This window comes from Schistocerca serialis, chromosome 4 (genome assembly GCF_023864345.2).
Source record: "Schistocerca serialis cubense isolate TAMUIC-IGC-003099 chromosome 4, iqSchSeri2.2, whole genome shotgun sequence".
Taxonomy (NCBI): domain Eukaryota; kingdom Metazoa; phylum Arthropoda; class Insecta; order Orthoptera; family Acrididae; genus Schistocerca; species Schistocerca serialis.
This window is the reverse complement of record NC_064641.1, coordinates 187,390,753-187,404,248: the sequence shown is the minus strand read 5'-3', so window position 1 is coordinate 187,404,248 and position 13,496 is coordinate 187,390,753. Positions and strand designations below refer to the sequence as shown.

The window sequence follows — 13,496 nt, the reverse complement described above, 5'->3', positions numbered from 1 at the left end:
CTGCGGCACGTTTGATGTTGTTCAGCGCAATGTCAATTATTTCGTGGTGTCTTAGTCGACGACATTTAGGGAAGTTTACTAATTCTTTAATTTTGTTTAGCATAGTGGATTCATTTGGAACGGAATTAATTACGTCTTGGAATGAGAGTATGTGTGTATCCCAATCAATATGTCTTCTGTGGCAGTATACTCTACACAGTTTACCAATTTCTTTCATTAATCTTTCACAGGGGTTCGAAGAAGCGTGGTACTTGGATATATAAATCGGAGAAATGTTTCTAGCTCGTAACATGCGTGTCCATACGCTACTACGAAATTGAGATCCATTGTCAGAAATTACTTTCATCACATGCCCTACATGAAATAGAAAATGTTTTACAAATGCTTTCGAAACAGTTTTAGCAGTAGCTTTACGTAACGGAGTGAAAGTAACAAATTTTGAAGTGAGCTCAACAGCGACAAAGATGTAGCAAAAACCTCTGTTAGTTCTCGGAATCGGACCAAAAATATCTACTGCGGCCATGTGTCTTAATTTAACAGGTATAATGGGATATAATGGAGGAATATGTGAAGTGGTGTCTGATTTAGCTTTCTGGCAAATTTTACAAGACGCTAAAACTCGTCGTATACGTTTCTCCATGTTAGTAAAATAAGAGTTCTGTCTCAGTATAAGAAAACATTTTCGTGCTCCGTAATGTGCGTAACTTAAATGAGTGTACCAAATTAATTTGTTAACCAGTTCGTCAGGAATGCATAATAACCAATTGTTGCTGTCAGGATGAGAGCGGCGAAACAGAATGTCATTGCGTACAGTGTAGTGGTTCCTAATCGTAACATTTTTCCTATCTTGCCAAAGGTGTTTAATTTCTTTCCACACATTGTCCTTATTTTGCTCTTGCGCTATGTCCTGTTTTCAAATGCGACTTGCTGAATGTACATGACACTGAAATTTGTTTTGCAGAAGTTGGTTGCTACGTCTTGCTGATTGTTGCCGAGAGAACGCGATAGTGCGTCTGCTATAACATTTTGTGTGCCGGGAATGTGAACAATCGTAAAATTAAATTCTTGCAAATAAAGTTTCCATCTGCTTAATCTGTCGTGAGTAAATTTAGCTGAAAGCAAAAATTGTATTGCTCTGTGGTCTGTGTAGACGGTGGTATGTCTGCCATAAAGAAAGTGCCTAAATCTCGTAAAAGCCCATACAACACATAATGTTTCCAATTCTGTAACGGAATAATTTCGTTCAGCAGGTGACAGATTGTGGCTTGCAAATGCGATGTTTTTAATAACTGTTGAACCATCTTCTTCAATTTCCTGGAAAATATGTACGCCTAAAGCGGTGTTAGAACTGCCGGTGGCAATGGAAAAATTTCTAGTAAGATCGGGGTGCGATAAAAGTGGAGCATTCAACAAAGCATGCTTCAGGTTCATGAATTCAGAATGTGCTTGCTTATCCCAAGACCAAATAGTGTTTTTACCTGTTAATTGACATAATATGGGTGTGTCTAAAGCAGAGTGATGAATAAATTTACGAAAAAAGTTAATTAAGCCCAAAAAACTGCGTAATTGCTTCTTCGTCGTAGGAACAGTAATGTCACGTAGAGCTTGAAGTTTTTCCGGATCAGGTGCAATGCCTTCTGCTGAAATTACGTGTCCAAGAAATTTTATAGAAGTTTTGCCAAAGTGCGATTTACTAAGATTAACTGTGAGTCCTTGAGCATGAAAAGTTTGCAACAGTTGTTCAAGAATCATATTGTGTTCAGACCAGTTAGTTTCTGCAATAAGAATGTCGTCTACGTACGTCGTGATTCTGTCTTTAATGCAAACGTGTGTCGGATGGCGTCAAAATTAATAACATTTTCGTGAACAAGATTCTGCGTGCCTAAATTATTGCTTACGTTATTGGAATATGCAATCTGTACTGTGTCTGGTCAAATTCTATCGTACGTGCTGTTATTTACGGGAGAATATTGTGGCATATCCACTATATGAACTGCTTTGTTATTTCTTACTGACGTGTTACGCTATGGATGACACCTATTGTCTGTTTCATTCATGATTATTTGTTGTTGCTGATGTTGTTGCTGCTCATAAGATCGACTGTTATTAAATGTACGCCGAGAATTGTGCTCATTATTTTTACGTCTGTCGTGATAGTCATTCCTATACGGTGTATTGCGATACGAGTTGAAATAGAGTGTTGTCTGTACGTAGTTATTTCTTTGCTGCCATGCGTTACCATTTGTTGGAGCTGGGACTATACGTGCACGCGGCGAAACATTAAAGCCTGGTTGACCTTGTAGACTGCATTGTTGGTTAGGTATGCTAAGCGGTTGACTTTCATGCTATTGTGGTGAAAAACATCTATTGTTACAAAAATGTGGTTGCGACTGCCGAAAATTTTGTACATACTGATGATTACGATTTTATCTGTTAATAAAGTTACGGCGGTAGTTGTCATTACGGGAGTGCCTGCTGAAAATTGTCACATTCGGTAAAAGATTTGTCATATCGGGTTTTCAGTACAATATTTCTTAATTCTAGATAGAGCAATAGTTAAAGAGCAGTTTTGATAGATATAAAGGATAGTAGAAGAAAAGGCAGCAGTGCAGAAAACTAAAGATGAAATAGCACTACTACAGCTCGGGGCCCTATGCTCGCTACGGCACATATTCATTACAGCGTAATGAATCCCCTGAGGTCTTTTACGCACTGCAAATAAATTTTAGCTTTTGCGTTGCAAGCAATAGCGGTAAAATTCCAAAAGTAAATCGCTGTATTCTTGCTAATTCCAGTTTCTGCATAATACGTAATGCTGATGAAAATACAATAGCAAATTGTCGCCTCTGGTTCAAAGCTAGTTTCTGCATTACAGGTAATAGCGGTGAATGTACAAAGATAAATTGTCGTATACAGTGCAAATCGTGTACCTGTACGCTGTCATTATTAAATTCCTTACATTTTCTTACAAATGCAAATTGCTCGAAATCTACGTTCTCGTCACTCAGTTTGATAACACGTTCAGGTTTGTGTGTGAATCTGTTCGTCTGTGTCATTTCGGATTTCAAGTCGCGTAGCTTTTCAGATTTTAAGTCGCGTGGCTTTTCGGATTTTAAGTCGCGTAGTCTCTGTAAATTGTTCACATTATACACGCTGCGTGACTCTGACAAATGCTCGCAACGTGGCGTCTGCTGTATGTTATTAACTGAAGTGTTTTTCATTTCTGTTACTTCTTTTTGTAAACTTGACAACTTCCTCCGTAACGTGTTGTTAGATGAATCGATCTCATTAATTGTCTGCTGTAAATTTTGAAATTCAGGTGTTTGGATAAATGAAACCGGTGCAGTATCGTCTGATTTATTGTCATTAGTATTTTCGATGACATCAATACGACTGGCCAATTCATCACATTTTTCAGACAGCATTTTAACCTGATCATCGGTTTTAGAATCAGACGCATTAATCTGTTTTTGCAACTTACGCGTAGTTTCGCTCAGTTTTTTAACATCAGCTTTGATGACATCGCAATCCTGTGTTAGTTCTAATTGTTCGAATCTGTCTGTCACTGTTTGAATATTTACTGTGTGTGTATCTGTTTTTGATTTAAGATCAGAAATTTCATCCCTTAATTCCGCGTTCAATTGTTCTATGGTATTAATTTTGTCGGACACTGTAGTAATATTATTGTCTACATACGTTTTTGCTTTCGCGAACATTTTACGTTTGTCCTCTTGTCTTTGTGCAGTGATTGTTTCCATGACTTGTCGTTTTACTTTGTTTTGATCTTGAATAAATCTGCGGAAACGCGTATCACTGTTCTGTATGTGCTGATTAAAGCGCTCGTTAATCTGAGTGTTCTGCTGTTCGAATTTCGCGTCTATCTTTGCGTCCATTGTGCGCGAAAGTTCTACCGTCATTACTTTAAACTCGTCCCGTAATTGTGCAGCTTTTTCAGAGCATTGTTTAGCGACTCTGCTAATTTCGTCTCTGAGTGTGTCTGTTGCGGCTGTTTGCATTTCTCTTAATTCCTGCGCAACAGACTTAATTTCTTCGCTATTTTTTTTTGAACAAGCCTCAATTTCCACGCGCAACTGTTCCTTAGTGTCTTGGCACTGCGCGGCAACGTCTCTAATTTGTTCACTAAGCTGTCTGGAATTGTCGTCTAATTTTTTATTAAGTTGTCTGAGATTTTCGTCATTATTGTCTAGTTTCTCATTTAAGTGTTTGTTATCTTCCCTAAGTTGTCTGAAATTTTCATCAATTTTATTAAATTTTTTATCCTGTTCACTAAATTGTTGTTTGAAATCTTCACTCTGTTGTTGTAGCAATCTTACCATGATTTGTTCAAAGCCAAAGTTAGCGTTTATACTCTCTGTGCTGTTTAGTGGTGGATCTGGAACTTTCACGCTTACTGTAACCATATGGTTATTCTGAGCAGTCGGATGTACACTGTCAGACATTATTTCGGAATTAAATAAATCCGTCGTACTTTCAGTATCCTGTTCATTTTCATTAGACAAATTTGTCTGTACATTACTTGGATTTTCTAAATCGGGTGTGTTAAGCTCGGCAGCGCTCATTACAATAGAGCGTTCTGCGTCATCAATTGTCGTCAAATCAACAGAGGACATAACCGAGTTCGTTTGTTCATCATTAAGACAAAAGTCATCATTAGTGGTTGGAATGCACTGATTGTTAGTGAACGAGATGCTACAATGCCTCGCCATCGCTGCTATGTTACATACGTGTTTCAAGGTATAACATTCATCACTCAGCTGCCAGGGGGCGGACAAGAGGATATGAAATGCAGACTGACAACAACAAGAAAAGTTTTTTCAAAAATGAGACATATGTTAACATAAAATACAGATGATTAGTGCAATTGGTAGCGCATTATTGCACGAAAGAAACTCGTATTAGATCACCGGTGCAACACCCAATTTAAACTTATCAGAAATATTCACTTGCTTTAATATTCACTGCGTCATATTTTAGCTAAGCAAACTCTTGCTGAGGTGGTGACTCAATCTGAGTAGATAATGCGCATTGCCAACTCCTCTCCATCCTGTTCGCAAATGCACCTTAATTTCGGAAGTGGAATATCGCCTCGAGGACTGAATATCGTTTTCTTGTGGCTGGTTGTGCAGAAGAACCTGCCAGTGCCGTGGAAGAGCATTCTGACGTCACCAGCTCTGTGGGCGCTCGTGTCGCTCATGATCACCTTCGACTGGACGTTCTACCTGCTGCTCACCTCATTGCCGCTTTACATCGCCAACGTCTTGTTCTTCGATACACGAAGTGTGAGTATGCAAGGACTGCACTTCAAAAAAGCCTAGCAAACATTGGCGGCGACTGCATCGATTAGTCTACAGTTTTAGGCTAAGGTAGTACATGGTATCTCAGAAATGTTGCGACAAACTGCAAGGGGTTATAGAGCGTGCCTTGAGGAACCAATCGAGGATAGGAAACCGTGTCCAGAAACGTCATAGAACGACGCCACAGAGCGAAGTTAATAGGCGACGGCGCATGTCACTAGGCCACCCCTCCGGCAGCAAAAGTGACGCCGCACGCTGACGAACCGTAGACGGAACGTCTCGCACTGTTTTTTGTTATCGGTGATGGCGACTGATTGCCACGATTTCCAGTGGAGGAGATGAAGCCAGCTGATGCGTAGACAGGCCTGGTCTATTGAATGATATTCTCTGTTGCCTCGGTGGATGACGGTTTTGAACACGGGTTGCCGTACGCAGTTAATTTTTCTACTGAATACCAAAAAACACTGGAGATTTTAGTGGGTCCCAGGAGAAAAATAAACTGCAGCTGGAAACCCGTGACTAAAACGATCATCCACCGAGGCAATAGAGCTCGCATTCAAAGGAGACCAGGCTTGCCTAGGCTGTACGTATGTCGGTCTTCACCATTGGCGATCGTGGCAAGCGCTCACAACATTGCGGAGCGTCAGCTTACAAAGTAACGGTTCCAGCTGAAGGGGCAGCCTAGTGGCAGTCGCCGGAGCCCACAACTTCGACACTCAGCAGCGTCGTTGGATGACGTGTTCTGACACGGATTCCCGTCCTCAATTTACTCCCCAAGACGGTCTACAACCCCTCGAAGTTAGTCGTAACACATCTGGGACACACTGTATATTACACTAACTTGGCATCGATTTTCGAATTTCATCATAAATAGTAAATACTTCATATTTTAGATTTTTAAGTGCAACACTCATAGTTATCTTTAGTGTTTTAGGTACACTGCAATCATATATCATATTTGCACTTCCTCATCTTCTTATTCAAGAAGTAAGATATTTTCTGGTTTTGATTACATAGGACGTTATTGGAAGGACTGGTATTCCAATTTTTCTTCTGCCGTTAGATTTATATGATGACTTTTTTATCAGCGTTCATTCTTCTCTTTCCATTTTAAAAAGTTCAGTTATCTCTAAATATCTTAATTTTTAAATCTGTTCAGTCTTTCAGAGCCTTGCACATATCCCAGGAATCACACTTCTGATCTCTGTACCTTATTAAGATATTTAGAATTTGTCACCCATGTCCCTGAACAAAGCATCCATAGCTATCGATTCATAAAATTTCGTTCTTCTTTCTTTCATCGTTTACCTAGATAAATCTTTTTAGATTATTCCACTTATAACCTGGTACTCAACTGGTGATCGTTATCATGATAAATGTCATAAGTTGTCACTGCCAAGGAGTTGGAAGTGAGACATTTACTCAGTAGGCCTATTATCTCGAACTATTTCTTGTTCGGACCGGATATTTACCTCCGAATGCCATTCTCGTCCTCTTTTGTGCAGAGATCTTTTTTTGTTACATTCTGTGCAGATCTGCTGCTGTTAAATCACAGATCTGAGAGCCATCCTTAGTGCTCTGAATAATGACTTGATATGTTGCAGATAGCATTTTATTTAAATGCACTCTTTCGCTGATTTTAATTAACGGCCTTTCTGTGAGTTGCCGTTCTCTAACTATATCGCCATCGTAAACATTAAAAAGTGTAGTGGATAAGCTGCGGCCATGACATATTCCTTGATCTTTAGACAGCATATGTTCTGTTTTCATCACTATTTGTGTGCGACGGTATAAATTTTCTATGACTTCCAGAAGATGGAGTGGATGTTCTCATTTAGTCATGACATCCGTGGGAAGAGCGTTTTAATTCTATCCAAGTTCTTTTTACAATAAATGGAAGCGAGGTGTTTCTCATGGCTACATTCCCTTCTACTTTCAGACAACATTTTCGGAGAAAATACATTATCTGTTCAGGACAGAATTTTCCTAAGCCTTGCTTCTTCGTTAAGCAACAGCCTGATATACAACGTAATATTTACTTAATTATTTGTACATATGGTTTATATGAGTTATTTAATAGTACTATAATCTTCTCTAAAAGATATCATTAGAGCTCTTCTAGAGTCACAGTTACTAAATGAAATACTTAGACCTATTCACGCCCTTAAGAGGACATATTAGAGAAACATTTTCCGGTGCTGCATACAGGTGCAATCCGGTTAGATGCCGATTTATGAGAAGCTCAGAAATGCAAGAGAGATAGTACAACACGCGTCGTGTGTGGTAGTTCTTCATTTGTGTAGCGGAGTGCCCTGCTAATCAACACAAACATCAACAAAAAGATAGGCTTTGATATCTAAAGAAGAAACACAAGCTACTACGTCAATAACAGTTTTTTTATTTATCACTCTATAATGGTACCTACCGTTACAAAGTAACTCGCCAGTTTAGGAGCTAGATAGGCTCGTTTCGAAGAAGTAGTACATGAATCGAGGCTGGTTGGTTGGGTTTCGGGGAGAGGACCAAACGGCAAGGTCATCGTTCCCATCGGATTAGGGAAGGATGGGGAAGGAAATCGGCCGAGCCCTTTCAGAGGAACCATCCCCGGAATTTGGCAGAAGTGATTTAGCGAAATTATGGAAAACCTAAATCAGGATTGCTGGACTCGGGTTTGGACCGTCGTCCTCCCGAATGCGAGTCCAGTGTGTTAACCTCTGCGCCACCTCGCTCGGTAATAGAGTTATTATACAGGTTCCGTACTTACGTACTAATTGCAGAACATCAACTGATGGTCCCGAGTGAGGTGGCGCAATGGTGTGCACACTGGACACGCATTCTGAGGACGACGTTTGAAACCACGTCCGGTCATCCAGATTTAGGTTTTCTGTGATTTCCACAAATCGCTCCAGGCAAATGCCAGGATGGTTCCTTTGAAAGGGCACTGCCAATTTCCTTCCCCATTCCTGACATAATCCGAACTTATGCTCCGTCTGTAATGACCTTCCTGTCGACGGAATGTTAAACCAAATCTTCTTACCTTCATTCAACTGATGTCACAATTTTTTGTATGACTGTTGACTACCGCCCCCCAATTGAATTATAAAAAACGAATTCGTCCTAAGAATGACTGACGAAGAATTCTTTATTGAACGAATGTATAGAACTGGTAACACACCAAATTAATTTATGGAGTGCGTAATGGTTCCACTGCCAAAAGAAACATCAGCCAACAGATGTGAACAATAGCAAACAGTGAGACATATCTCCCATATTAATGAACATTATGTTAAGCAGAGACTCGGTGGAGACTATTTTGGATTTGGAAGGGGCAAAGGAACAAAGGAACCAAATATTTGCCGTTACAATAGTAATATAAAAAAATGATCAAAGAAAGAATCCCTATACAGCTTCTGGTCAACTTGAGAAAGCTTTGGATAGCATCGACTAGACTCAGCTTTTCAAGATATTGAAAGACGCTAGAACAATGTATAAAAATTCGGGGTTTTATTTGGAGTCTCTGAAGAGAAGAAAGTGCACTGCTGAGATGCGAACAACAAAAAGGTAGGCGGCCGGGGTGGCCGAGCGGTTCTAGGCGCTACGGTCGCAGGTTCGAATCCTGCCTCGGGCATGGATGTGTGTGATGTCCTTAGGTTAGTTAGGTTTAAGTAGTTCTAGGGGACTGATGACCTCAGAAGTTAAGTCCCATAGTGCTCAGAGCCATTTGGACCGTTTTGAACAAAAAGATAGACCAAAATCAGAAGGGGAATGAGGCAGAAATATTCGCCGTCACCCGCATTAATTTAAACACAGACAGAACGCATGGAATAAGTGAAAATTTAGTAGCAACTGCAGTAAAAGTTCGCGATCGGAAAATAGATATGTCACACTTCGCAGATGATACCGCTGTCCTGGGAGAAAGTTAGCATCAGCTGCAACAACTGATACTCAGATCGATACCAAACTTTCGCGATGGAATTACAAATTAAATAAGACGAAAAGTAAATAAGGAAAATAAAAATAGCAGCACAGAAACGTTAGGATAATAGGCAGCCAGAAAATATAGAGGAATTCAACTGCTTGGAAAGCGAAATAACATCTGATGGTAGAAGCAAACAGGAAATTGTTAGTATACAACCAACAAAATTAGCTTTCGATAAGAACACAAAATGATTCGCTTAAAGAAAGTATTGTAACTGAAATAAGAATCAATCTGGTAAAGAAGTCTGTATGGCACATAGTAGTCCACGAAAACGACACGTGCCCAATTGGAGCAGCACGAAAGAAAGGAATTATTGCATTTGAGCAGTGGTGTTGTCGGAGATCGTCAAAAATATTATGGGTTGACAGTATAATGAATGAAGATTTGGTTCGATTGAGAGAAAAGCTGATGTATGGGAGGTGTCAATTAGGAGCAGGGTTGCATTGATGCTTTGTCAAGAAGGACTGCTATAGACAATTAGAATGGAAGAATAGCTAAGAGCGTCCCATGCTGAAATACGAGGGGCGTTTAAGAAGTAATGCATGACATTTTTTTTGAAAGCAAGTTATTTTTATTCATGATTACAATACACTATATTACTCCTCACGCTTTTGACTACAAAACCCTATTTTTCAACACAAGCTCCGTTCAATGCGACGGCTTTACGCCACCTTATTGGGAGGCCCTGCATCCAGGCATTGTACCACTCTACTGGTCTACATCGCAGCCGTTATCCACGTACTGCTACCCTCAGTGACAGCTCTCTGCCTGGAACACACTTCCGTTACAGACGCCATTTTGAAGGCTACGTACACCAAGGCCACCTATCCGAACTTCGTGAAACTATAGGAGCTGAAGCGGGAATATTCGACGATGTCCCACAACAAATTTTGAAATTTTTCAACCGTATTTCGCCGAGAAAACGTGTGTTAGGTTACTTATCGACACCCCTCGTACATTAATAACAGAATAAAGGGAAAAAAGCTTGTAGAAGCTACACCGAGCTGAGGAGACTAACGGAAAGTCGAACATGTTGGAAAATGTTTACTGCATGTAAAAGTACGGGTTGAACACTGAGGAAGAAAAGGAAGGGGAAGGGAAGAAGAAGAAGAAGAAGAAGAAGAAGAAGAAATCCATTAATTTCTTGAGGAAGGGGACCAAAGCCTTTATAAATTGTTTAAGTGAGATCATGTCCGCTCCTGGTTGTTTATATTTTTTTATCCCTTTTTCAAGCGCAGTCATTCTGAGTCTCGTATTCTCACACGAACGACCAGGAGTGCTTTCATTTACTTCGTTAGTCGTTGCCCCTATTGCTTCTTCCGAATTTATAAATTGGTATGTAAGTGACGTAATTTCTGTCATTTATAAGTTATATTTATAACATGGAATTGCAAAAATTGATTGTCTTGAAAATGACGTAGTTCCGAAATAAAAATAGCACGTAAGATAAAATATAGAATTGTAAGCGTACGTGGCCTCGGTCTAACAAGGCTATGTACGATTGTCTTGAATATCAATGCAACTTAGTAAGCTTTTGCAGTTAAGAAAGCCTGTTTTTCCTTAAACAGAAACGACGGTTGGTTTTTAAATCCGGAACCGGTCATACGAGAAAAAAATTGCGATCCCAGAAGGCTACGTAAAAAATCCTCTTACTTACAAGTTACTCGTGACGTCATTCTAGAAAAATAAACACTTTCCAAGTTTCAGCCGAAGTCGCTCATGTCAATCATATCAACATACTCTGTATTTTTATTACCTCACGGCAATATAAAATGTACAGTATGAGAAAAACTGCGCAGTACATTCGTAGCTGGAGACGTATGAAAGTTACAAACAGGTAATATCTCTATCGCACAGAGGCACACGGTATTTGCTTTTAGGACTATGTAACTATTACCTGCATCACTAACGGTTAAAAAAATAAACATTTTTTCCCGTGAAATGCTCAAATTTAAAATAACAGTGTTGTCAAAGATCAAGTGAAATAGTAAGTCCTCAATTTTTTTAGTGTGTGCCATATAGGACAAGGAATAAACGGTAACCTGGTTACGGTTACACTCAAACAATTGAACCTCAGTAACCTTTGACAAGCAGATCAAAAGTTGGTGTTAACTTTTTATTCGTGGTGTTCAGTACTATCTTCTCTGCCAACTAAGAGCAGTCAATATGGAAGATGTTTTGGAAAACTTTTAGAGAAAGATACCTAATGACTACAATACTACACGTGACAAATTCACTGAGGTGTGTTTTGCGTCAAGTACGAAATGTAGGACAAGAAACAGCAATTTCTAAAAGTATTATACAATAAACCATATGCCAGCAGTAACATTGTAGCTGTAAAATTTTGGAAACAAATGTTATACAGTATACACTGTATCAAGAGACAGACTAGATTGCTATCGTTGAGGCGGTAATGCACACAACAATTAGAAAATTATTTACAGTAGTTTAAAACGCTGGATCTCTAAGAGACTTCGGAGTAACCTGGAATATGCTTGCATACTGTGCAGAATGGACTCATCTCTGCCATTCCACAAATCACTGGCAGTGTCGGAGTTCTGTTCAGTGGCTGGCTTATCGACTACGTCCTCCGAAAAGGGTACATATCCAAGATCAACGGTCTTCGTATAGTAAACGGATTAGGTAAGTCACTTTGATGTTCCATTCAGTTTAATGATTTTCATGCGTCTACTTACTCAGTATTTCTTCACACTAACCGTACCTTGTGGATTGGGCATCTAAAACGTACTGTCAGTCTTCTTTCCTCCTCCTTCCTGACGTTATTCTGTGTCTTCACAGGGTCAGTATGTTAATCTGGATTTGGCAACATTAGTGTTAGAGGTTGGTTGTATGACCTTTCTGTCATCACCCATTCCGCCCCCACCCCCTTCAATCCCCATCACTTTTCCATCGTCCACCTCTCCCCACTTGTCCCCTGGGGCAAAATTTTTATATGTCATAGGTCTGCGTCTAGTGTTAACCCACGTGAAAATGAGTGAACGTTTTCGAAATGTTTGGAAATCGTGTAACTGAGGCAGGACGTGGGTACCAAGCCGGTATTCGCCTAGTCGGACGTGGGCAACTGTCTAAAAACCACACCCAAGCTGCCCGACACACTGGCCCTTGTCATTAACCAGCCGGGCGTGTTCGATTCGGGGAAGGATCGGCCTAGTTGCGGCCTAGTTGCATTCACAGCGCCAATTTGCACCTGATGGCCAAAATTGGTACTTTTTTTGCCAGGATAATTCGGTTCCGCATTACCGCATTAGAATATCTTCCACGTTTCGCTGCTACACGATAATTACAGCCGGCACTGGACGTTTGAGAATAGTTGCACTTGCTGTACTAGCACTTCAGAAAAAATATACAGCACTTATGGCCCTAGAGAAGGCACGATTTGTCGGTCCTGGTATCCAGATGTGGCGTCAGGCTGGATTTACACTCGCAGTGACTTATCGGACCTCGGGGAGCGCCAACAGGCATGTGGAAACGAATCGCGCAATGTCTCGGAAGGGACAGTGAACGAGAGGCAAAGATGTTCCTCTCTCCCCGACCTACCATTGGCAGTGACTATGGGGCTGAGATTCTTCTGAGGTACCGACAGTAGCGCTGGTCAACTGAACCAACCAACTTGGTCGGTGGCTACAATTTTACAGTTCACCTGGTACCCGGATTCTTCGTTATTTAATTGGCCGACCAAAACATACATCACTAGTCGGATCCCATACATTGGGACCGAATACGTGTGAGTAAAATCATGCTTTTTTGCAGGGGCCTTTAGCAACAGCCTTAGGGGGGGTTTCCTGAACGAACCTTCACACCAGAGTATGCAGTTTTTGTCAAACTTTCTTGCAGATGTCGAAAGGTACTGGCAGAAATGATGTTCGAAGGGTGAGTGGCTATTCGATCCATCGTGGATGCTCTGTCCCTATGAGCATTACCGCAAGGTCCGGTTCCGCTTCGGTACACAGTTTCAGTGTGGAGCAAAATTTCAAAACTATCCCACTGCAGAATGGAAGCTAAATTCTAGTTTTCCTAGAAGGATATTCACAAATCATAGTTTTACGCAGTCTTGAATGTTTGATGAAACAAAGTGTAAGCAGACTGATACACTATGTGATCAAAAGTATCCGGACACCTGGTTGAAAATGACTTACAAGTTCGTGGCGCTCTCTATCGGTAATGCTGGAATTCAATATGGT

General features: G+C 40.4%; 1 protein-coding gene across 1 annotated transcript in view; it reads left to right on the top strand.

Annotated features, from left to right (window-relative positions):
• The window catches only part of LOC126473712 (sialin-like), a 135,728-nt gene that overhangs the window by 85,367 nt on the left and 36,865 nt on the right, over window positions 1-13,496 (top strand). Inside the window, exons 6-7 of the mRNA XM_050100956.1 lie at window positions 5,148-5,300; window positions 11,805-11,937. Coding sequence (XP_049956913.1) covers window positions 5,148-5,300; window positions 11,805-11,937 — 286 coding nt within the window. The remainder of the gene's footprint in view (window positions 1-5,147; window positions 5,301-11,804; window positions 11,938-13,496) is intronic.